This window comes from Astyanax mexicanus, chromosome 8 (genome assembly GCF_023375975.1).
Source record: "Astyanax mexicanus isolate ESR-SI-001 chromosome 8, AstMex3_surface, whole genome shotgun sequence".
NCBI classification, from domain to species: Eukaryota; Metazoa; Chordata; class Actinopteri; order Characiformes; family Acestrorhamphidae; genus Astyanax; species Astyanax mexicanus.
This window is the reverse complement of record NC_064415.1, coordinates 31,153,772-31,180,605: the sequence shown is the minus strand read 5'-3', so window position 1 is coordinate 31,180,605 and position 26,834 is coordinate 31,153,772. Positions and strand designations below refer to the sequence as shown.

Sequence of the window (26,834 nt, the reverse complement as noted above, 5' to 3'; positions counted from 1 at the left end):
GTTCTGTTTTCACGCATTCGCAGACTGAGAAATCTCAAAATATAGGCCTGTTTTTAATGGACACTACATTGTCCCAGGAATTATTATTGTTAATGTTTTTATTGTAATTATGTTATGCCAATGTGGGATTAATAAAGATTTATCCTATCTTATTTAATAAAAAATAGCAATAACATACTTTTAATGAGAAAAATACTTTTGACTGTTGAAGATTTGATTTGGATTATACATTTTTTTTACATTTTCTGCACCAATAAATTAAATAAAACAACTGTTTTTTATAACATTTTAAAACACTTTATGGTGACCTCACAATGGATCAAAGGGATCCTGGTTTTGGAGTCCCAGATCATATCATTGTTTTACAATATCAACAGTGTGGGGCTGTTTGTTGGAGTGATAGACTGTCATTGTGTAACAGGTTAGCGGTGATTAGTTTTACTATGCCTCCTCGCGAGGCTCAGCGTTCACACAGTCAGACGTGGCACACAGGGTGTCAGACACGGCACACTTTTCCTGGGCTGCACATGGAAGAGCAAAATTGTTTTTTGTTTTTGAAAGACAACAGCAGCAGTGAAAAATCCCTCTGCGTGTGTGTTTGTATGTGGAGCTGATTCGCCCTCAGCTCGCTCAGAAAGAAAAGAAAAAAACAAAAGCATGGCTGGCTAAAAGTAATATCTCTGCTAAAATGCATGGAAGTAAACATAGTGAGCAATACAGAAGACGACAAACATTATCAATGCTATTTTCATCTATTATGCTCCTTTTCTCTTTTGCTATTTGGGCCAATTGGCACAGATTAGTGCAAAAACAAAGACTTATCTTTCTACATGATGCAGTTTCTGAGAAAAATGATGTCCACATATAAGGACTTTAGTTTTATATTTCGATAGAACACAATGAAGTCGCAATTAGTATTTAACAAACATTTATTTTGTGCCTGAACACAGCAGCATTTTTTGCCTGAGTGCAAAACAAAAGTAGAAACAACAATTGTGCCTCTTTGATCAGTATGACTCATTTGGCTCCTCCCACTTCCTTCCCAATTTAAACTGTCATTTCCTCTCTACCTGCTCATTGAACAACCTCACACCCGCCTCCTTCCCATCTTCCTCCTTCTTTAATTTTATTATTTTTCTCATGTTTCTCTTCGTGAGAGGGGGGGCTTTGGCTTCATGCTTTACAGCGAAGCTGCCCCGAACTCCACCCCAAATACTCTGAATTCGCTCCCCCCTCTTTCTTCTTCTCTGCCCATTCAAGGGCGTGGGTCAATACTAGCAAAACATTTACTGTATTTACTATTCATTTAAATCTCTGAACAAAATCAAAATGGTAACGTCTTAAACTCTTCTGCCACCACTAGGTGACAGTATAATGGCCTCATAAGAGGACACCAGGCCCTTGTGGAGTGAATTCTAGTGTTGTGGTCTGGACAACCCAAAATGGTCAAAGGTTAAAGGAGGTTAAATAACTATAAGTCGGTAATGTAATTATTATGATAGGCCTACAAGAGTATTCCAGTTAAGAGTATACATGAACTGATAACATGTAACAAAATCTGATTACTAAATCTCAGCTAAAAGCCAGCTCTTTTTTCTTAATCTGCTTTCTTCTATTCTACAAAATCTTTATTCTGAAGTAATACATCAGGGTAATATAAATGGGCTTGTAAAATCCACACTGGACGATTTTTCACCCCAACCAAAGTCACATATTTACTATGCAGACATCAGACAACAATTTAAAATACTGAATTAATGCATTCTCTGGCACCTTCAAGCAGAAAAGAAAATGAAGGATTCAGATTTCCACCTCTGAGTTTATGGGATTGTTGAATAAGTCAGGGATGGAAAGCTCATCAGTGTCCACGGCAATGGTATGACAATAAAAAATCGGAGCCAACAAAAAAAAATCTCACTTGGCAGACAAATTCAGTGACGGTGATCTGTTCAGAAGCATTACATAATGCAGAGTACTTTATGACCTGGGGACTTTCAAGAGGAAAAAACAAAGAAGGCTGTGGAGAGAAAGGTCCAAGTAACATTTCTGTAATATTTATATGCTATAAATGTTCAGAACATCAAGAACAAATTGTTTTTAAGCAATTTATGATTAACTCAAAATCCTACCAGCCTAATCCAGGATTTAAAATTAATTTTCAATAAGAACCTGGAACTGGGGAACGTCTCCTGAAAAGATACACTATGTGACCAAGGGGTTTGTGGATATCTCTTTTTAAAAATGCATTTGGCTACTTTAAGCTACACCCATATGGGTTGACACAGATGTGCATATTGTCTCTGTCCAATAGAAATATGTGTTTAAAACATCTCCAAAATAGTAACTTTACAGGAGACAGATAAAACCATCTTTAAAACCCTCTTAACCGACAATGGAAGTCAATATAAAAAGAGTTAATTTTAGGTAATTTTGGAGATTTTATATTTGTCCATTCATCAAGAAATTTTGAAACAGTGTAGGGGATAGTTTGTTAGTCTAAATTATGTAATAAACTAAAAATCAACAAAAATGTACATACTTGTTTTTCCAGCTTTTATACTTCTGCGTTAACCCTAAACCTTGGCATATACATATCTAGTGAGAGTGTGCTATACAGCGAAACATGTTTATACTGTTGTGTGCGCATATCAGTTTAAACCACAAAAGCGTGAAAATGTGGGAGGGGACGCGAGGCCCAGTGGACCAATCACAGCTGCGGCTGACCGCGTTGTGTGACACAAAGTTACATTTTTCCAAAGAGGTGAGGGTCAAGCTACACATAAGTATAAATTGGCCTTAAAGATTTGAAGGTTTAAATCCAAGATTATGCTTTCCCTCAGCAGCCAGAGTCTGAGAGAACACAGAATCCCTGTAGTGTAATGAAACTGTGTTCTCTAGAAAGATGAAGCTCCATCTATTACCTTTGGGATGAGTTGTGGTTGAGGCGATCATCCAACATCCTGACCTCACTAAAGCTCTTGTCGCTAAATGCAGTCAAATCCTCACACCAATCCTCATAAATTGAGCTTGTATCCCAATCCTATTATTACAATGCATCCAAGGCTGAGCTCAGTGTCAGTCCAGAAAAACCTGTCGAGTGGTAAAGCTCTTAAACTGATAATTGTTAAGGAAATCTGAACAAGACAAATCTCGTAAAAGTGTTAGTACCACTTCTGAGGAATTCTGCACATGTCCAGGTCTGCCAACTCTCACGTAATGTCACTTAAAGGCGCGTGTTTTATTTCCCAGGCTTTCAGGGTGCAGGCACCTTAGATGATCTAAGTCATTTGCTAAAGCTGTACTAGGAAAACGTTTGCCACGGGTTTCTGGCTTTAAAGGCAGAGGAAACAGCAATCCATCATTTCTGTCAGATAGCTATGAGTAGTGTGGTAACACACAACCAACCACATCGAGTGAATTTCCAGCAGGAGCAGGGAGTAACAAGTTCTCCTGTGTGTCTATTGCTGGACTCTCTCTGTAAAGAAAATGTGTGTATGTGTGTGTGTGTGTGCTTTGAACCATGTGTCATACTGCTAGGGGATCTTCTATCTTAACTACAGAAGGCAAAGTTCAACAGTCATGTGCAAAACGTATACAATAGAAGTATTAATATGTACTTATTGTTATTTAAGCCTCTTTTGAACAGTACTGAGAGAAAGACATTATATAAACAGTAACACTTTACAATAAGGGTACATTAATTAACAGTACTTATGACAGAATATCCCAACCAATTAGAGGATGTATGTAAATGCAGGTAATACATATTCAACAAAATAAGGCAAACAAAAGCAAAATCAGAAAGCAGACACTTAAAAAACAACTAAACAAAATAAAGAAGACTAAACCAAAAAGACAGGCCTAAAGACTGAACAAGGCTACAAAAAAAAAAAACAAGAAACAGAAGACTTGGTATAAAGCTGGCACAAACACAGAGCGCACACACAAGACTCAACAAGAAACACTGAAACAAAAGGGCTTATATATATGCAAAGGGTGAGGCACACCTGGGACCAGTAACAAAGGGGCGGGGTAACAAGGCAAGTGAGAACACTAATAACAGGGTGGGGCTAGAGCAGAGACAAACAGGACCATGTGCTTACAGAGAACACAATACAAGAGAGGACAGGAACAGAAAGAATAAAAAAAAGTAAAAACACAAGACAGACTTGACTATGGTGTGACAATCATTTTTAAATTAATGTTTAAATTAATTATTAATTACATAACTGACATTTTTAAGCAATATAATTTAGTAATGTTAAAAAAAAATGCCTTACCTACTGTTAATTAATAATAAGTTAATAAGTTAAAAACATTACTTATCCATTTAACAATGTTTCTAAACATTGTAAATACTCTTATCAACTACACAAATAAAACTGAAGTAATTACTTTTAAACATGGGTTGTGTTGAAAAAAGGTACATTTCTTGTAAGGAAAAAGTTAGGACCCCTTTACATTTATTACTATTAAAATGTCTAAAAATAGAATTAGGTGAAACCCATCTGCTGCAGCTGATAAGAACATTAACCCTCCATCATACCCACTGTGAATCACAGAGGTGGAAATGTCATAATTCGGGGCTTATTTACAGCAGGGCCTTGCAAGTTATGCATCATAAAATCCAGCATCCAATCTGTTAATTGTTTACTGTATTGCGAAAAATGTGAGACCATCTGTCTAAGAACTGAAGCTGAAGTGGAGGTAGACCATGCAACATGACAACAACAAGAAAGTGGTCTGTTCTGGAATGGCCAAGTCAAAGCCCAGATCGTAATCCTTTTGAGATGCTTTGGGGTGAATTGAAATTAACTGTGCATGCAAGAAACCCCTAAAACATCACACCGCTGAAAGAGTTCTGCATTGAGGAGTGGGGAAAAACCTTTTCTCCAATGTCAAGATACTGGTAGATGGCTGAAGGAAATGTCTAATTGAGGTTATTTCAGCCAAAGGGAGAAACAGCAGCTACTGGGACATAGGAGATCCCACATTTTTACTCACCAGAAATGTACGTTTGTTCAATATATGTTACAACTTATGTTTAAAGGTTTTGTCTTCAGTTTTATTTGTTTAGTTATATGATCTCCCAATATTATTAGAATAAAACTCAAATTTTAATATGATTAAATATATTTAAAAGACAAAGGTTTTCATAGAGTGTTCTACTTTTTTCACATGACTCTTTAGATACCATGATCTGTCACAGTACATCAGTTTGTTCCGAACACTGCCTAGACAATGGGGATTTTTTGCAAGTATAACAGCTTCAAATGTATAAACACACCCATATATTTTACTTCTGCTTACGGCTAACTCTACTGACCTCTTTTCTTGTTTTGACCAGAGGGCGGGTGTGAGCTGGATGTTTTAATATGCATGAAAGACTCTTTATTCTGTAATTCCCCCAAAAGACAATGCTTTCTGATATTGAGTGTAGCAACTACTCAAGGTGAACATAGGTTGGGTTCATTTATTTGACAGTAACTGAAGGAGAACACAGACTGGATGCATCTGTAGTCATGAAATAATAAAAACACCCCATGACATCTATCAAATAGATGAACCCAGCCTACGTTCTCCTTCAGTTACTTTTAAATAGATGAACGCAGCCTATGTTCATCTATTTGATAGCGAGAGAAGGAGAACACAGAGTGTGTTTATCTGTTGGAAAGCAGATCAAGAAGACGTGGGCTGGATTTATCCATGTGATAGAGACATGTTTTACATTTCCTATCAATTTAAGTAACTTTGTAAGTTATATATGGCTGTATCAGTTGCATAGTACTTTATATTCTGAGGCTGCAATCTAATGACAATTTTTCTGATTTTTTCATGATTGTGTCCACTAATCCAACAACTAATTTATTCAAAAGGGGGAATGTGTATGCGAACTGTATTTTTTTTACTATAAGATGCACTTAAAATCCTTTAATTTTCTATAAAATTGTCAGTGTGCCTTTTAATCTGGTGCGTCGTATGTATGAATTATACCAGTCAGCTTGTAAGGAGCAGTAAAGCCAAATTGCAGTGTTATTCAGGAGTTTTTAGCCCCAGGGTTGGATTAGCATTCACTAACTAACTGCATTCACTTTTTCCTTGTTCAGAGTTGAGTATTATCGGCCTGTAGCCTGCTGCTAACCCCGGCTAGCAATGCTGGAGTAGCATTAGCATTACCTGTTAACTGCACTCGCTATTTCTCCATCTTTGCAACATCTTCCACCCCATCATCATGTTCTACAGAGGGACTGAGAAGAGCATATTAAGCACCTGCATTTCCGTCTGGTTTGGGATAGTGAGGACATCCGAGAAAATTACTGGAGTCTCTTTCCCTCCATTACCAACATCTACACTACACAATGTATCTGCAAAGCCACCAACATTGTGGACGATCCCACCCATCCCTCACACGGACTCTTTGGTCTGATGCCGTCTGGCAGTAGATACCGGAGCATCCAAGCCTCCACTACCAGACTCTGCAACAGCTTCTTTCACCAGATAATTAGACTCCTCAACACACAGAGATGGAGCTGAAACCCCACCAATTTTCACACACAACGCAAAGACTGCTACATCAACTCCACTAAAAAATATATATATTTTCTACCTCTCTATGTTGTACTCTTTGTTCCACGCTGCACCATAGTTTCAGAGATACAGAACTTCATTGCACATAGCTGAACTATTAAAACCTATAAAAAACAGCAGTATTACTCTCCTAATATGATAACTACATGCTTCCATTACTGGTGCTGCTATACACCTGAATATATACACCTGTGTGGATGTATAATGACTTTTTAACATTCATTTAAAAACTGTCTGACCAGTGGTAAGATGGTCCTCCCAAAGTTTCTTCCTCCTCCAGCTCTAAGGGAGTTTTTCCTTGCCTCCACGCTCACTAAGGGTTCTGTATTATTTTTTTTTTAGTGTTTTGTCGGATTCTTTGTTCTGTAAAGCTGCTTTGTGACATCAGTTGTAAAAAGTGCTATATAAATAAATACATTTGATTTTATTATATTTTATATTTAAAAGCTGGTCAAGGGGTTGTGTTGATCCAATTATTTAAAATGTTAAATATCTTTAACATTTTAAAAGTTTAAAAGCTGTTAAAAGTTTCCTTTTTAATGTGATGTGCCAAAGAAAACTGCCCTGCAATTTTATTTGGGGCTGATAAATCAGTCAACCAAAATAATAAAGCCTATGAAGACCTATGAAGGCCTATTGACTGAACAGACTAAGGTTAAAAGGGGTCTTTTAACAGATTCTCAAAGAATTATGTCAATTTTCCTGGGTAGACCACAATCTGCCCGAGAGTGAATACACCCAAAGGTATATGAGTATAGAAGGAATTGGTATTTTTCCTGGAGCTGCATGCGCTGAGATCCTGCCTGTGCACACAGTGTGCGCTGGTGAAGACAGGCGAGACGGATGACGGTGTGCGTTTGTGAAGAGTGTGGAGTGAAGTCATTTCCAGATGAGTTGGAGTGGACTATTACAGACCAGGGAGCCAGCACTGGGTCAGGACCCAATGGGCAGTAAATCAGAGCAAGTTTTACTATATTGTTGAGGCGCGTGTGAGGAGAAACAAGCTTTTTATTACCTGTGTTGGAGAGGAGATCTTTGGCTCGGCTATCAGGATAAATAAAAAGAAAACAAGAAACAGAAAGACAAAGAACTGGTCAGCGATCTGCTAAAACTTATTGTAGATCAGCAACTGGATTATGAATGGATCTGAATGTATACTAAATTTGATTTACTAAAAAATGGAGGCTACTACTGTTCATTACTACTAAAATGTTTGGTTTCACTTTATAATAAGTGTCTTTAGTAACTGTGTAATTACAGATTAACAATTCATATAATAACAGTGTAACTAATGGTTTGTATTGTTACAGAAAAAATACAGTTGTGTGTGAATTTTCATATGTAATAGATTTTATCATTAAAAAATTGACATTGACAATATTCTAATATGTCTAACTTACATTTATACACATGTGTATGGATAACCTCTACAACTGTAATCAATCTGTAAAAAATACGCAGTTCACCAGTAGTTACACAGTTATTACATGGATTGTTAATGTGTAACTACACAGGTATCAGAAACACTTATTACAAATTGGGAACCAATGTTTTATAGCACACTTCTGGGAATGTGCTTTTTGGTTTGTGACTCTACTGAGGCAGTTATCAAAACATATATTCCCCACATCACAATCATAACCTAAACAAATTGGAAATGTTATGCTTGTTTTTGTGGTCTTACAAAAAAAAAACACACATAAGTAAATCAGTTAATAAATTGAATAAAGAGATTAAAGTTAAAATGGGTCCTTTAAGAGTTTTTTTTTAAAGCATCATATCAATAAATTATACAATGTTTAATTTATCAACAAAAAAAAACAACACACATTTGATCTACACATTGTTTCAAAGTTCCAAACCATATATTTTTATATAAGTAAACTATTTGTAAATATATGCTTCTTTGTGTCATGTAAAATTAATAAATACATAAATAAAACCGAATGCTTTTAAAAGCTAATACCAGTTTATCTCTGCAAAATGTTAATGTAAAAAATAATTCTGACTGTTTTTGATACTTAAAAAACATCCAGAGTACTGTATAATAGATGTGGATCGACTCACCCCTCCAGGCTCGGGGATCGGGTGAGAAGGTTGGTGGAGGACGCTGCTTTCTTAGGCATTCTCTGTTTGGCTTTGTCCTGGATGTCCTTGCTCTGTTTCTCACTATTTCTCCGCACTCTGAACACAAGAGCCCGTGGTCAGTCTCTATACTACATCTGACTTAAAGTGATAGGTTAGTGACAACTCAACAACACTCACACTCACACTGCTAGATGTAAATTATTTAAAAAAAAAAATAAAAGTATACCATACTTTGTTAGAAATCACACAAGCAAGTCTGTTTGAGATTCCTTCACAGCAGATTTTGACGAAAATGCCATTGGTAACTAAACTGATGCTCACATTGAATCACATTATAAGGACAAGAAATTTAAGTAATTAACTGAAAAGTACAGCACAGCTGTACAGCACAGCTAACATATTCTGGATTGTTTAACACTTTTTTGTTTATTAAATGATTCCATATGTTTTTACTCCTATTTTAAATGACTTTAGTATTTATCTACAATGCAGGCTTTTTTAAATACCGGACATATATTGAATTGAAGGTCTGTTTAAACCTTTGACTGATACTAATTTCATTTTACAGAAATTCAGAGAAACAAAAACAGTGAAATTCCCCATTAAGAAAAACTGAACCGGATAATTCTTAATGATTTTATCGTTTCAGCGAAACACACAAGTGCATCTGAATATTGTGTGTGGGTGTGCGTGTATATGTGCGCTCAGGGGTTGCTTCCTTTGACTCACACCCCATTTCCTGTTCCTCTAACAGCTCCATACGTTCTCCAATAAAAGAAACATGAAACAGGAAATGACAGTGATCACCATCATTGTTGGTGGCGAAGGACAGGGAAGTGAAACTGGTATCTTCTCTTGTCAATCACTACCCTAAATAATCACGAAGGTTATAATAGCTCTTTTTCACAGCTCTCTGAAATGTTGGTTTCAAAGTTCATTAAACCATGCTATCATAGGAGCTTTCAAAAGTGCATGTATTAGGTGAATTATGTTAAAACAGGATTATATATACAGCTCTGGTCCAGCGGTCTCATGCGCTGCCACTATGAACTTCTATCAGCTCAGAGGGCGCAAAATTGGCCTTGCTCCTCCAGGTGGGTAGATGGCGCTCTCTCCCCATCACTCTTAAAGGTGGCGCCGGGCAACACGAGGCGTCTGTGAGCTGATGTATCGGAACTGAGTCACTGCGCTTTCCTCCGAGCGCGCTAGCTGCTCAGGCAATGATGCATCGGCAGCAGCTCGAAAAAAATGGGTGACTGACTTGTGTTGGAGGAGGCGTGTGCTCTTCCACACCCTCCTAGGGTCGCAGGCGCCACTGGTGATGAGGACGCACAAAGGGGTGGGACAATTGGATAACCAAATTATAAGAAAAAATGGAAACAAATCAGAAATAAATTGTAAAAAAATATATATATATAATTTTCTTTGGTTTTACCAAATTGAAAACCTATATAATCAGGAGGAAGATGGATGACCAAAGGCCATCAAACCAAGGTGAACCTCTTGATTTTTGCACCAGGAGTGGCATAAAGTTATCCAAAATCAGTGTGTAAGACTGGTGGAGGTGAACATGCCAAGATGCATGAAACTGTGATTAGAAACCAGAGTTTTTCCACCAAATATTGATTTCTGAATTCTCAAAAGTTAATGAATATGAACTTGTTTTCTTTGCATTATTTGAGGTCTGAAAGCTCTGCATCGTTTTTGTTATTTCAGACATTTGTCATTTTCTGCTTATTAATGCTCTAAATTATAATATTCTTATTTGGAATTTGGGAGAAATGTTGTCCATAGTTTATAGAATAAAATAACAATGTTCATTTTACTATAAATAGCAAAATCAGAGAAAGCGATTCAGAAACTGAAGTGGTCCCTTTATTTTTTCTAGTACTGTATATTTTGTTTTGGGGGCCAAAATAAAATGATTCCGGTCTCTATTCTGAGGATCAGAAAAACAACAAATATACAGTTCTGTGCAGAAACATCTAAGCACATGATTTAAAACCATGTATCTTGTGAATATAAGAGTTAAGCCATGTATCTATCTGGATTGAAGTCATAAGTGACTTTAACAATAATCACATTTGTCAGTGTAAGACGACTGTGTACTGTGGTCACAGCATTTGTAATGGGAGTGTGTTTATTCAAATAATGTATCTATCACACTTTCCTCTTTGCAAAGTATTGCCAACTAACCTATTTGCTGCATCCTCCTTTGATCTCAGTTTGCTTTTTGGTTTACACTTTTTAGACTTTGTGCTTAAGTTTGCTCTGGATGCCCAAATGATTGTCTACTGGTTAAAGATCTGTTGGCTCTTGTGTTGGATAAACCCAGCTGTGTTAACATCTGCGAGCATCTGATTTGCCCTGAAAGCCACACAGTGCATTCCACTCTGCTGAGTAGCTTCAAGGGTGGTCGAAGTGCCCATGCTAACCCCTGTCCACCATCAACGACACCTAAACTGGACATGCGAGAGTCAGAACCACAAAACTGTCTTCACCTTATAACTTACAAGACTGAAAGGATCTGCTGCTAACAGCTTGGCATCAGATACTACAGATACCTTCAGAGGTCTTGTACAGGGAGCTGTTTTGGTAACATCCAGAGGATCAACAGCAGTTAAAGCAAGCAGTCATAATGTTACAGAAATACACTTTTAAAAGTAAAAAAGGACTGTTAAAGTTATGTACAGTATAAAATATGTTTTCATAAATGTCTCATTGTGTGAGAGGGGTGGGGTTAGAGTCGGTTCCCTGGCAGGCCAAATAAAACATCCTCATGGGCCACCTCTGGCCAGCCTCAGACTAAAATCGTATAAATAGAACCAGTGTGAGCTATGATGTAGTTTAAAGCAGAAGTTCACAATTTTAGTATTCTTACCTCAGATGTAGTTAATCAGCCAAGGCATGTTTACAATCTGAAGTTTAATTCTTCAGTTTTGCTATGAGGCTAATACTGCGAACAGGAAAAGAGTTTATCCTGCTTTAGTTGAGGTAACTGAATAGCTGCTGTAAGGATTTGACCGTATTCAGAAGTTAACTCTCTGTTAGTGAGACTAGGATGTTGGATTATAATCCCACCTCATTCCAATTTATCCCAACCAAAAGTACTGAAAGGAGCACCATCGTTCCAGATGACATAGTTTCAATGCTCCACAGCTCAATACTGCTTACATTCAGGTTCAAGTTTATCAGCTCCGGAGATTCCTATTAAATTGGCAAATTTGCTTTACACAGGAACTAGATGAGCATGCATTAGAAGAGCTGTCCAAAAACATTTGGACATAAAGTATTCATGGATGTTGAGCAATTCCAAACAGACTTGCTTTAAAAGTATCTTTCATGTCTATAGATGTCTTTAGATTCGTTCTGAACAAAAACTAGTATACACAGTAGGGCTGCACGATATATCTTTTAAACATCGTCATCGCGATGTGCGCATGCGCAATAGTCACATCGCAGGACGTGCAGTGTCATTTAAGGCAATTAAATCAAACACGACATGTTGCAATAATTTGATTCTTGACACAAGAAGTAGATACACTGCGCTGTCTCTGTGTCTGAGTAAGTGACAGGCTGCTGCTGCCTGAGAAGCGCGAGGGGGAGGGAGCAGGATTAAACACAAGGTAACCGCATGGCCTCCATCCAAATGGTTGGGCATGTGCTTGTAAACGCATGTGTCGAAAGCTGTGCACCTCAGTCCAGCACAGTTTTGCGCAGATATTTCCAGTTACAGCTGAATTCACGCTTTTAATCCCAGAAAAACGCTCTTATTTACCTTTAAAAAAAACATTTAAAGGGTCGATTACTGTTGTTTTGCTGGTTTCTCTGGTTTTAAGTGCTCTGTGCTGACTCCGGACGCGAGACAGCACGCGTGTGGGGCGGGGCTGGTGACATTATGGGCTCTGCATTGTTTGATATCTCAATATATATAGTCGAAAAAAGATTTTTTTTTCGTTCATTGCAATGTCAGATTTTTCCCATATCGTGCAGCCCTAATACATAGCCAACAAACCACACATACACACACACACAAACACACACACTCACAGGAAAGAGCAGTTAGTCAAAAATCAAGAAATATGTAAAATGCACTGATTAATAGATTAAACCGAAAGTTCCACATGCAGAAAGACCAAATCATGACATTGAATCAATCAAAGAACATGAATCATATGAATCATATTTATCAAGAAAGATTAGTTGAGTAGATTGAGGGTGATGTGATTGGGTTAGTATGATTTTCACACCAAATCTCAAACCAGCATTGCTCAGCAGGGGTTAAAGTCCAGTCCTTGACAGCCCAAGATGTAAGCCTTTTACTGTATCCTCTTCACTCTTTTGGCTTTCGCCATTTTAACTGGCTGTTTTGTGGGGAAAAAGTACTTTATGATATTTTAAGGTAAAATGTAAAATATAAACAATTATTTCCCAATGTAAATAATTGGGTTTGAGTTTTGTCTTCATTTGTTCTACATACTCACTCTACATATATCACAGGGTGCTGTTGACGGTATTCTATTCTGCCCTGATGCTTAACAGGCCTTATCCTGCACTAATTTTGTGTATAAATGCTACACTGATCTCAAATAGACCCCAATCACTTTTTCCATGCAGCCTAATTATTCACTCACACGTCTCTCAACACGGTGATGCGGCCAAACTCTATCTCAGTCGCCCTTGTTTTCTTTATCATAAATAGCCTCTAAATTCCCACACAACACTGTGGCATGATTTCTCAGATACAACACTTCCAGTGTGAATTCTTCTGCTGATTTCAGGACCTTCTGACACACAGACTTGTCTATTAAGACTTTCTGAATCTCCAGAATTCTAATTACAAGCGTTTTGTAAAGACTACAGGCAGTTTACATATTTACACTCTGTAGTTTGTGCAAAGCGTTTTTTACAGCTCTTTTAAACTCGCAGAGAACTCGACAACTTTCAATTAAGCTTTCAGACGACTACATACACTATACTTATCCTCAGCCATATATAGCAACATGCTCTCACTAAAAGCAGGGCACGGCTGGTCTCTAATAACCGAATAACCCTGGCCCTGGAATGAAACTATTATATACTACTTTTTTCTAAAAGATGAAAACTATCTCACTTGATTAGTAAAGAATTTTTTATTTCTTTTTGGGTAAAACATCTATAGAGATTTAAAGTGAAAGTATTAATTTACAATGCTTTTTGTCCAATAAATGGGACGTGAATTCCAAAACCACTTGAACTTTAGACTCATTAACCCTCCTGTTATGTTCAAACGTAATGAACAGCAAAAATGTTACCAGGTCAGATTAAAAATAAATCGTTGAACAATCCAAAAGTAGATTTTGGACTTAAATGATATTTAGCTGAATTGACATACTTACTATTGTGTGTAATCACAATTGTCACACCTTACATATTGTTACATATTGTGGTTTAGCTTTGATAATCTACAATAATTGACAATTAATCCCATTTGTGGGGTTAAAAAGGCTTATCTTCTCTTAATAAATAAACAAATAAACACACTAATTTAATAACTTCTATTAACAAGTTCATTACACAAATAAAGTTCATCTAAGGTTAATTTGAGCCATAACATAACAGGAGGGCTAAGAAAGAGCTGAGTAATGAATTATTGTTATTGCTGTATTAATATTACTTTATTGTTGCTCTCAAAACAAATAAAAACACTGTCTTACTGTTAATAATAAATAAATAAATTAATATGGAATAGGAAATATATTACAGTATCATCCAATAATTAACTGGAATTGTATTGTTTTAATAAAATATAAAATATGAATTAATATCATCATTATTTAGCTATTATTATAATTTATTATATTATAATTTTTTGTCTTGGTTTACTTCTTGTTTAGTTATATCTAAGCAACTAATCTGTAATCATACTTATGTCACAACTAATATGAGCAACTAGTATTAACTATAAGATTTATTTGGGAATAATATCTAAATAATGGGTATAATGCTCAATAGTTAAGTAATATTCAAGTAACTAATGCAAGTATTATGTTTACTATGATTACTGTACATTATTGTTATTTAAAATGTATGAATTAACTGCTGCTAGCAACTACAATGATACGATGAGTAATTATTTTATATCTACCTACCTACCTACTTAAAAATTATTGTAATCCAACATTATATTTCTCCTTATCTTTGCACACTTTGACTGTCATTTTGTCATTTCATGACTGTAGATGTAACAAATGATCTTTTATTTCAATTGATTTGACCATAAAGGTGACTGAATTGATATGTACAATAATTGGTATACTTAACCAGTAACCAGTAAATTCCTAAAAATAAACGTTCGACCAATGGTTCTTTGAGCAATGTCATAGAAGATCCACATTTGATTCCATAAACTTTTCAATTAGAAATTAAAGCTACCTAACTACCTACCTACCTACCAACCTACCTCCTTACTTACCTCCTTACCTACCTAGCTACCTACCTAACTACCTACCTACCTACCTCCTTACCTACCTAGCTACCTACCTAACTACCTACCTACCTACCTCCTTACCTACCTCCTTACCTACCTACCTACCTACCTCCTTACCTACCTATCTCCTTACCTACCTAGCTACCTACCTAACTACCTACCTACCTACCTCCTTACCTACCTCCTTACCTACCTACCTACCTCCTTACCTACCCACCTCCTTACCTACCTAACTACCTACCTACCTACCTACCTCCTTACCTACCTACCTCCTTACCTACCAACCTACCTATCTACCTCCTTACCTACCTACCTCCTTTCCTACCTAGCTACCTAGCTACCTAGCTACCTACCTGCCTACCTAATTCCTCACCTACCTATATATCTATCATCTAATATGAAACAGATATGAATCTGTAACTGAAGTGCTGATACACACACAGACTGTTAGGGCTGAAGGGGTTAAACTGCATCTTGGAGGACAGCTATCTCCTCCGGGCGGTACTGCTTGGCACTGCAGTAGAGTAAGTGCAGGGTTGAGGGTTAGAGTTAGAACTAGAAGAACCAGAAGCAGGACGAGCATGCAGGGAAGAATGAGCTCAGTGTGATCGACGGTTTGCACGCACAGTGTCTTCTCGCTCTCCATTATGGGGGACAAGGGTCCGCTGTGGGGGCTGCTGGAAGGCTCTTTAGGGGGCGCTGGCGAGCTGGAGGTTGGTGTTTGTGGGGCTGAACCCTGGCTTTCTTCACTGCTTTTGCTGTGCTGCTGCTGGAGGGTTCTGATGGTGGTGGGCTGGATGGGGTCCTCCACTAAAGAGCGCCAGCTCCGGTCCTTCTCTCGCTCCTCCTCGTTCGTGCTCTCCTCCTCCTGCGTCTCCTGGTGGAGCTTGTTCAGGGCCTCCTCCATGAGGGAAACCCCCTCTGGAAGTGCATCCTCCAGACAGAGGCTCTTGGAAGGCGCCAGTGGCGTTCTTGTGGGCTCAGGGGTCCAGGGGTCGGTTTGGGTCGAGCTTTCACTTGTGCTTGACTTCACGGTGGGGACGGAGTGGGCTGTGCTGCCCTCCCCGTTTTCAGAGTTTAAGACATGGCTAAAGACACACACATGATAATCTGTAATATTTGCATGATGAGCAAAATTCCTTTGACTGTTGGATAGAAAATACATGTGAGATTGCATATATTCATTACTCATACACTATATATAAAGTATAGTGGAGAATAAAAATGACAACAGGTATCTATAATTAATTATTTCTGTTGATTATTAGTGGGCTAGCATCATCATCTTTGCAATTTAATGATAAAACAATTAGAAGTAAGAACTAATGACAAGACCAATCATGTCAACACTCCATGATTTAAGACTGAGATGGATATACAGCTCTGGAAAAAATAAGAGATCACTTAAAAATTATGAGTTTCTTTGATTTTACCAAATTGAAAACCTCTGGAATATAATCAAGAGAAAGAAGCAATCACAAGGTTCTTGTGATCTGCTTGAATTTTTGCACCAGGAGTGGCATAAAGTCATCCAAAAGCAGTGTGTAAGACTGGTGGAGGAGAAAATACCAAAATGCATGAAAACTATGATTAAAAACCAGGGTTATTCCACCAAATATTGATTTCTGAACTCTTAAAACTTTATAATTATGATCTTGTTTTCTTTGCATTATTTGAGGTCTGAAAGCTCTGCATCTTTTTGTTATTTCAGCCATTTTTCATTTTCTGCAAATAAATGCTCTAAATGACAATACTTTATATTGGAATTTGGGAGAAATGTTGTCCATAGTTTATAGACTAAAAAACAATGTTCATTTTACTCAAATATATACGTATAAATAGCAAAATTTTAGAAACTGAAGTGGTCTCTTATTTTTTTCCCAGAGCTGTATATAACACTAGACAATTCATATAATAAATAAAATAGATAATACTTAAATTATTGGAAGTAAAAGACGGTAAGGGTTAAATAAGAGCAGTAAAAAGCCCCCGTCAAGAAGGGTCTGAACCCAACAGTTTTGTGTGGAAAGTCTGTAATTCGAGCACTGGGCTACAGAGCCAATTACAATACAAACACAATGGCTCATAAAAATACTTCAAATATTTTGACAATTCTCACCGCCAGCATTGTGTTAGGCAGTGTTAACCACACTCATATGACTACACTCATCTACCTCAGTGTAGAGAGCTTTTCAAGTAATTAATATATTGCCACTATCATGCCAAAGCCTCAACATCACATTTATTACCGTTCGATGGTAATAAAAGTAAAAAACTAAGCTTCATTTTGAAAAATGTCCTTTTGAAACATTTCAATTGATACATTCATTACCGATTTATTGTGATATTTAGACACACTGTAAGGACCAACTGCAAGGTTCAAAATACAGTATGTAAAAAAAAAACTTCAAAAATGAGATAATGCCGTTGCAATTTATTTCTCTTAAGCTCTAAAGCTCCATTTACATGTATTTGGATATTTTATTCTGAAAAAAATGCAGAATGCAGAATCTATCCTTACAGAGACAAAAACATTTTCATGAGCATTTTAACCCTTTATAGGGTGATTGTACCTCATAAAAACAAAGATATTGGACACCATGAAGAAGGTGCTAAGGAATGTGGTCAAAAAAATATGGTTTAAAACTAAACAGCGCTTTGAATGTTTGTAGAACAATATTTATATTTATTCATAAATGTACAAAAGAAATGTTAAAAAGTAAAAAAAAAAAACCATAGTTATGCGCATCCAAAAGAGTTTCTTTTTTTCTTTTTTGCAGGGTTATATAGAAAAAAGCTGTTTAGTAGTGAGCCACTGACTGTGTGTGATGTGTATCATCTTGAGGTAGTTTGCAAAACAAAAAAATAAATTAAAAAAATGAGGGCCTTGTTCATGACCAAGTCATGACAAGATATATATAGATATATTATTTTATCTCATGTCCAACAGAATTTAAATTTTAGAATTATTCTTTGCAGCTTTATTGTGTCCTCTCAACAGTATGCAGTATTTTAGTGCATACCGGCATTTTTCTACACAAATATGACTCTTTACAGCCAAATGAATAATTTTTACTTATTCTCCAGCCATGCCTGTTGATGCAACACTGACTGTGACTCTATGAACAGTGAGTGTGCCGCTAACAGGCTTCAAGTGGACACAAGGCTAGAAATCATCTCCCACACTGATCATAAGACTCCAGAACGCGTCTCGTGGTGTCTCATGCTCTGAGGGAAAACAAGCAAGTCAACTAATCCAGAGTTTCAATTACAGAGTGAACCGTTTTATGTAAAACAGTCTATAAAACAAAACAAAACACCTCACTCTTGATTTACGAGTTGTCTTTGGTTTATCACATTAAATCACTTTAAATGAGCTCAATGATGTGAAACCCTCAGGGCTATATGATGTAGGACTTAAAACACCAATTATGTCCTAAATTAGGCAGTTCTATGTTTATGGAACAAAGCCATAAATCGAGTGTCTTTGACAAGTTGAACATAACAAGCGTCTGTAACCTGATTCTACAGAATCTGGTTACATTTATGTGGCTCTCTGAAGAAATGCTCAAATTCAGACTGTGTATTTAAAACAACAGCTGAAGTGATTATTCAATGTTTGCATTAAATGTGTTGAATTAATTATTTCTTTAGGGTGTGTATGCTTTAGTTTGAATTTTTTTTAATGTTTTAATTTACAGTGCCTTGCAAAAATATTCATACCCCTTGAACTTTTCCACATTTTGTCACCTTACAACCACAAGCTTAAATGTTTTATTGAGATTTTAAGTGATAGACAAACACAAAGTACTGCATAAGTGTGACGTAGAACTAAAAATATACATGGTTATTAAAAAAAATTAGAAAATAAAAATCTGAAAAGTTTGACTTGCAGAAGTATTCAGCCCCCTTTACTCTAAAACCCCTGAATAAAATCCAGTGCAATTAACTGCCTTCAGAAGTCACTTAATTAGTTAATAGAGTGCAGCTGTGTGTAATTTAGTCTCAGCAAAAAAAAAACAGCTGTTCTGTATCAACCTCAGTGGTTTTTTAGAGAACACTAGTGAACAAACAGCATCATCAAAATTTTGAAAACCATGTATCTTTTTCGTTCCACTTCACAATAATGCAACACTTTGTGCTGGTCTTTCACTTTAAATCTCAATAAAATACATTTAAATTTGTGGTTGTAAGGTGACAACATGTGGAAAGGTTCAAGGGGTGTGAATACTTTTGCAAGACACTGTACGTACATTGAATTTGCTGGAAAAAGGTTAAAAAAACCAGCTTAATAGTTAGTCGCTCTCCCCTGTCTCCTCTCCTTAAAGCACACTGAGTATCGCTCACAAAAAGGTGGCATTTCCTTCCAAACCAAGCAAGCCAGAAACACCACTAACTGAGCAGCTATGAGAAACCAAGGTCACATGGTGCACAATTTTCCCTCGCTCTCCTTCTTTTGCTGGAAGTCGTTCAGTTGTCCCGGGCTCTGAATGTGCCAAGGAATGTTGTGCCGTTTCTTTGTTGTACTGAATGTGTGGGCGGGCGCCTTGCACTTCTCACAACTTCACTTCAACACTACTTGAGCAATCGCTGAGGATCTCCAGGTGTTACAGAAAGAAGCTTTTGTAAGACCATGGCTGCTGATCAGCAGTTCTGACTTCAAACAAACTGATTTCATGCTGCAAGTTATTAATTTAAAAGCCAGTGTCACAGATGTGACCCTAGTGGAATAATAAGTTCAGATAATTCACATTATACACATATGTTTCTGACTGTATTTTGTATAAACAGATATGTCTCAAATAAGTCTCATAGAACTACTCTCATAGAATGACATGGTGGTTTTTCTTAGTGTACATGAAGAGACACGTTCCAGGGGAAAGGGTTCTTTGAATTAGGATTAAAATGTTAAAAAAGAAAGTGCATGAGTACCTGTTCACTGGGTGATGGAGACCATCCAGAGAGCTGGTGGAGTGTCTACAGGGTTTGGAGTATCCATCAATGCAGAAGGACTGATTCAACACCCGGGCTGCACCAGGGTTCACTGGGACACACACACACACTTTACACATTAGGAGTGTGCCATATCGTATTGTATGCAATAATATATCCAACATTTCTGAATATTGTGAACGATATTATACCCTAAAAGGTCTTGCCATATCACCCACCCCTAATAAAAAAATCACACTGTTCTCATTTCTCATTATATATCTACTAGAGACAGATTATATCTTTCCAGTATTATTTATTTTCTGGATATATGGAGATATATGGAGTGCATTATTTAGTATCATGACATTCTGGATCATTGACTGTTTCTGTTACAAATCTGATAAAATTCTTGTATTTGTATGCCATATCATATTGTATAAAATTTAACATTCATTTTGTTGCCTTTTGTAGTGTATTCTTCAAATATTTTTTTAATTCAGTGTTTTGTCATATCACCAAGAATATCGTTATTTTTTAGTAAGTCAACGTCAATTTTCAAGAATCATATAACATATAATGTAATATAAGAAGTTGACTAATAATATTCAATGACATACATGCTCACTTTTGTTCAAAACATATTTTTCAACACGAAAATACACAAATAAACTTGACATAAAAAATGTGCAGCATTTCTCAAGCCAGATTTTTAAGAGTATTTTTAAAACTATTATTAAAAAGCGATATTATAATAAGTACCAGTAAAAAAAACATTTATGTTGCCTCTGAACATTTTTGATGTGCACTGGGAGAAATGATGGACAACTGAACAAATTAGTTAAGTGATTAACAGTGGAAATATGACCTTTAAAAAATACTGTGGTAGAGAGCATAATAGCACAGTCTGCCTCAACACTGTTTTAATATAGACAAAGGGTCCTTCCTTGGGGTGCCGGGTGGTCCAGCGGTCTAGTGCTCTGCCACTATGGGCGGGAGGTCGCAGGTTCGAACCCCCGCTCATGCAGCTTTGCCATCAGCCGGCGCTTAGGGGGAGCAAAATTGGCTCTGCTCCCCCTGGGGTGGGTAGATGGCGCTCTCTCCCCATCACACTCAAGGTGACGCTGGGCGGCACGAGGCGTCTGTGAGCGGATGAATCGGAACCTAGCTGCTGTGCTTTCCTCCGAGCGCGCTAGCCGCTCAGGCAATGATTCATCCGCAGCACGTGTCGGAGGAGGCGTGTGCTCGTCCGCATCCTCCAAGGGTCGCGGGCGTCACCGGTGATAGGGACAATTGGATATCCAAATTGGGAGAAAAAGGGGGAAAAATCAGAAATAAAATTATATAAAAAAAAGGGTCCTTCCTTACACACAATGAGGCGATGCTCTTTGCTAACACAGCACCAACAGTCGATTTCACACTTTGCACTCACGCCGTTAACATAGCATAGACGTTTACAAATATATCTTCACTGACGGGTGTGGTGGTCTGGAAGTGAGGTGTGTTGAGGTACATTTCTGCCATATTGCTATCTTGGCAACGGAAAACACAGGTGTGCCACTGACTGATCTGATCCCTGATCCCTGACAACACTCAACAGTCAGACGTTTATTGATATCTTGCCGACACAGGTTACTCTCATTACACACAAAGAAGGACTAAAATAGGGCCCTTTGTCTTTTATTTTATACAGTTTATGTCACTTTACTTTTTACCATTCAGTGATGGACTTATGCTGCTTGAAGGGCAAAAATTAAATACAATTTATTTATTTATAATAATAATAATAAAAATGCATTTTCCACACACCTACTAATTTACTCTGCTGATGGGTCACTTCTTCATTAAAGGACCACCTAAATGAGCACTTATTGTATCATCTTTATCACTATACAAAACCACATCCCGTATTGTTTTACATTACATTACATTACATTACATTTGGCAGACGCTTTTGTCCAAAGCAACTTACAATATTGAAGCGCAAATAATAGAAGAGGTTAAGTACAAAAATAATAGAAGTTAAAAATAAAGCATCTATAGATAGGGCCTTAAGGAGGTCAGAGGGAAATAATGGGATAGAGGAGTAGAGAAGAGGAAGAAGGAGATGAGGTTAGAATTAGTTAGTTTGTTAGAGGTGTTAGGAGAGTAAGTGCTCTTTGAAGAGCTCTGTCTTCAGGAGTCTCTTAAAGATAGCGAGAGATTCTCCTGATCTGGTAGTGGGCGAGGCGACGTTCATTGGAGGAGTGCAGCGGCCGGGAGGTAGAGTAAGCCTTCATGAGCGAGTGCAGGTAGGAAGGAGCCTGTACTGTCATCACCTTGTAGGCGATTGTAAGCACTTTGAATTTGATGCGAGCAGCAACCGGTAGCCAGTGGAGCTCAATGAGCAGCGGAGTGACATGTGCCCGTTTTGGTTGGTTGAAGACCAAACGTGCTGCTGCATTCTGAATCATCTGTAGTGGTTTTACTACACAGGCCGGGAGGCCAGTTAGTACGGCATTGCAGTAGTCGAGGCGTGAGATTACCACAGCTTGTACCAGGAGTTGGGTGGCCTGTTGCGTCAGAAACGGTCGAATTTTTCCGATGTTGTAAAGCGCAAAGCGGCAGGATCGAGCAACTGAGGCCACATGGTGCGTGAAGGAGAGTTGGTCATCAACCATGACACCCAGGTTCCTAGCAACCTTTGTCGGTGAGAGAGAGAGAGAGAGTCGATGGTTATGGCAAAGTTGTGTTGAATAGAAGGTTTTGCTGGTATGACCAGAAGTTCAGTCTTTGAGAGGTTTAGTTGGAGGTGATGTTCCTTCATCCATGCGGATATGTCTGAGAGACACTGTGATATTCGTGCAGAGATTGAGTGATCATCTGGTGAGAACGACAGGTATAGCTGAGTGTCGTCAGCAAAGCAGTGGTAGGAAAAACCATGTGAGCGGATAACCCGACCTAGAGAGGTGGTGTATATTGAGAAGAGAAGAGGTCCCAGTACCGAACCCTGGGGAACCCCAGTGGGTAACGAGTGGGCTGGGGACAGCCGTCCTTGCCATGACACCCTGAACGAGCACCCAGTGAGGTACGATTGTCTGAGATCCCCATGTTCGAGAGTATAGTTAGGAGGAAGTCATGGTTGACTGTGTCGAAAGCAGCCGAGAGGTCCAGCAGAATGAGCACTGAGGACTGTCCTGCAGCTCTAGCAGTTTTTAACGCTTCTGTCACAGACAACAGAGCCGTCTCAGTAGAGTGCCCTTTCTTGAAACCAGATTGGTTCTGGTCCAGGAGGTCATTTTGGGTGAGGAAGCCAGAGACTTGATTGAGAGCTGCTCTTTCTAATGTTTTAGAAAGAAAAGGCAGTAGTGAGACCGGTCTGTAGTTATCAACCTGGGCGGGGTTGAGAGAAGGCTTTTTAAGCAGTGGTGTGACCTGTGCTTGTTTAAAAGCAGTCGGGAACACACCAGATGTTAAAGAGGCATTGATCGTGTGAGTAATAGCCGGAATGATTGCAGGTGCAATGGTTTGCAGAAGGTCTGAAGGAATCGGGTCAAGTGGACACATAGTAGGACGGCTACGCGTTAGGAGAGCCAGTGTCTCGTTCTCAGTGAGAGGAGCGAACGAGGAGAAAGCGACGCCTTCGGTATAGGGATACCGGGCAGCAGAGCATGATGTAGGACTGCTACATGTCGCATCAGTAAACTGTCTGCTGATAGCTGCCACTTTCCCAGTAAAGAATGAGGCAAGAGCTTCAGCCGTAAGGCAGGTAGCCTGAGGAGGAGGTGGAGGGTTGAGTAGTGTTTTGAATGTAGCAAATAGTTTCCGGGAGTCTGTGAGGGAGCTGATTTTTTTGTGATAGAATTCAGCTTTAGCAGCAGTGAGGCTGGCTGAAAAAGAAGCCAGGAGCAGTTGGTAGTTTTTTAGGTCTGTCTGGTTTTGCTTTTTTTGCCATTTTCTTTCAGCAGCTCTGAGTTTGGAGCGTAGTTCCCTGAGCGTGTCATTTTTGAGCCATGGCTGCGGTTTGCTTGGTTTAATGGCTTGAGATGTTTGAGGACAGAGGTCGTCCAAACAGGAGCTTAATGTGGAGCAAAGAGTATCAGTGGCATCATTAACATTGAGTGATGAAAATGAGCCTAATGGAGGCATATTGTCAGTCACCAGCGAGGTGTACTGGTCTGCTGGGAGATCTCGAAGATTTCGGCGGAACGAGACCATAGTAGGAGTAGCTGTGGGTTTTTTCGAAATGCGAACGTTGAGTTGCATGAAGAAGTGGTCTGAGAGGTGTAGAGGAGTGACAGTTAAAGAGTCGGTGTCACAGTTACGAGTGAAGATCAGGTCTAGATGTTTGCCAGCTTTATGTGTTGGGGGGCTGGGGACCTGCTCCAGATCGAAAGACTGCATGAGGGATGAGAAGTCTGTGAAGCTGGTACTGTCATGGTGGATGTTCATATCCCCTAGAATGAGCATGGGGCAATCTTGCTCGGGGATAGAAGACAGTAGCATGTCAAGTTCATGCGTGAACTCGCCCATTTGTCCAGGAGCACGGTAGATGACAACGACAGTAAGTTTTGATGGAGTATTAACCAGTGTGGCATGATACTCGAACGAGTTGTATGAGTTTGCAGGTAATAGTGGAGTGTATTTTAAGCCATTCGCGAGCAATAGGCCAGTTCCACCTCCTCGTCCTGAGTGACGAGAAGTATCGGTAAAGGAATAATTATTTGAAAGTGCCACCGGAGTAGCAGTGTTTTCAGGTTTAATCCAGGTTTCAGTCAGTGCCAGTAGTTGTAGTGAGAGATGATTTGCATAAGAGGCGATGAAATCTGCTTTATTAACCGCCGACTGGCAGTTCCACAGCCCAACAGAGAATGAGGTAGTAGTGGGCGTGGCTTGCTTAAGAGGACGCAGGTTAGTATGGTCCTGGCGCCTATGTGTGTTTTTACGCCTTCTGTGCGTACCGGAGATGACAGGAATGTGATGGGAGCACATTTTGTGAGGCAGTAGGACGGGCTGCCTTGTCAGTGGCCTTGCTCGGTGGACTCGCGCAGGTAGACTCGCAGGTCTTTACCCGAGTTAGGCCTTTACCCGAGTTAGGTCTTTACCCGAGTTAGGTCTTCACACAACAGCTGACGCCTTCGGCTGACGCCTCGGCGAGTGTGAGTGACGACATAGGAGTCTGAATTTGCGCGCAGGTGCGGGCGATATAGGAAATCAGCTCCACCAGACTGTCTTTTAAAGCATGAGTAACGCCCCTGAGGTGTGTAGACAGAGAATGTGTGAATGAGGGGGTTTGCCACGCCCCGCTCAAGTGAGAATCGCTCAGCCTTGTCCGAAAAAGCGCGCTGAAAAGCGCGTTTGCTGTTGCTCTTACAGCGTAGCTGCAGTTAAAATGGAGTAAAAAGCGCAGTCTGGTGTAGCTTCAGTTCCTGTTTGCTCTCGTAGTGTGCCCGCTCTTATTTAGGAAATCAGCTCCACCAGACTGTCTTTTAAAGCGTGAGTAACGCCCCTGAGGTGTGTAGACAGAGAATGTGTGAATGAGGGGGTTTGCCACGCCCCGCTCAAGTGAGAATCGCTCAGCCTTGTCCGAAAAAGCGCACTGAAAAGCGCGTTTGCTGTTGCTCTTACAGCGTAGCTGCAGTTAAAATGGAGTAAAAAGCGCAGTCTGGTGTAGCTTCAGTTCCTGTTTGCTCTCGTAGTGTGCCCGCTCTTATTTAGGAAATCAGCTCCACCAGACTGTCTTTTAAAGCGTGAGTAACGCCCCTGAGGCGTGTAGACAGGGAATGTGTGAATGAGGGGGTTTGCCTCGCCCTGCTCAAGTGAGAATCGCTCAGCCTTGTCCGAAAAAGCGCGCTGAAAAGCGCGTTTGCTGTTGCTCTTACAGCGTAGCTGCAGTTAAAATGGAGTAAAATGCGCAGTCTGGTGTAGCTTCAGTTCCTGTTTGCTCTTGTAGTGTGCCCGCTCGTATTGTTATTAAAACACAGGGCACCATTTGGGACTCTGTGTAGTAATGTTGCCTTAAAATGCATCATTAGAAAGGCTGAAGGGCGCCCATAGATGGGCACTCATTTAGACACATTATCAAAATTTTAGATCTAGAGGGCACATCATTAGAATTTATTGCATGAAGGGGCACCATAGAAAGTAACTGTAGAGAGGACTACCACCAGGGTCCACCAGTGGTACCATCTGAGGTCAGTAAAATAAGTAAGTTAGTCAAATAAAAAAAAAAGAAAGAAAGAAAATAAGGGGGTGAATTCAAACATATGATTGTTAGTGGGAACAAACTCACACACAATGATCTTACCGGCAATTAGCTGCTGCTTAAGTAGTGGGATCTGCTGGTCGTGGAGACGGAGCTTGCGTAAAGCATCTGCCAATGAGGACTTGAGCAATGTGATCTCATCTTCTTGCGCCTGCAGCCGCACCTCCATGAGAGAGAGCCTGTCTGGAAACTCTGCACTGCTCCCAGCCGACACATCATCTGCACACACACACACACACACACACACACAAACAAAACCAGTCAGCACCTGGCTTCCCAAACTCCTCGTTATGAAGATTATAAGATGTCAGTGGATGGTCAGGGTGATATTCTTACGGTGATTCACTGGTTCTGGAAACCACGTCCAGAACATTAAAACAGCTCCATGAAAGCCAGCCAAAGAGGACACTGCAAAGACCATCAGCCGACACACTTATTACATCACCCGCAGAGAGTCAGGGACTATTAACCCCATAAAAAATCATCCTTACTTCAGACAAAGGCTTATAATTC

General features: G+C 39.1%; 1 protein-coding gene across 2 annotated transcripts in view; it reads right to left on the bottom strand.

Annotated features, from left to right (window-relative positions):
• The window catches only part of eml3 (EMAP like 3), an 82,430-nt gene that overhangs the window by 21,187 nt on the left and 34,409 nt on the right, over positions 1-26,834 (bottom strand). Inside the window, exons 2-6 of one of the 2 annotated variants that reach the window (XM_022678258.2) lie at positions 26,364-26,540; positions 20,078-20,189; positions 15,772-16,233; positions 8,656-8,772; positions 7,604-7,632 (exon numbers count right to left, since the gene is read on the bottom strand). In XM_022678258.2, coding sequence (XP_022533979.2) covers positions 7,604-7,632; positions 8,656-8,772; positions 15,772-16,233; positions 20,078-20,189; positions 26,364-26,540 — 897 coding nt within the window. The remainder of the gene's footprint in view (positions 1-7,603; positions 7,633-8,655; positions 8,773-15,771; positions 16,234-20,077; positions 20,190-26,363; positions 26,541-26,834) is intronic. The other variant, XM_022678259.2, reaches the window with a different exon arrangement.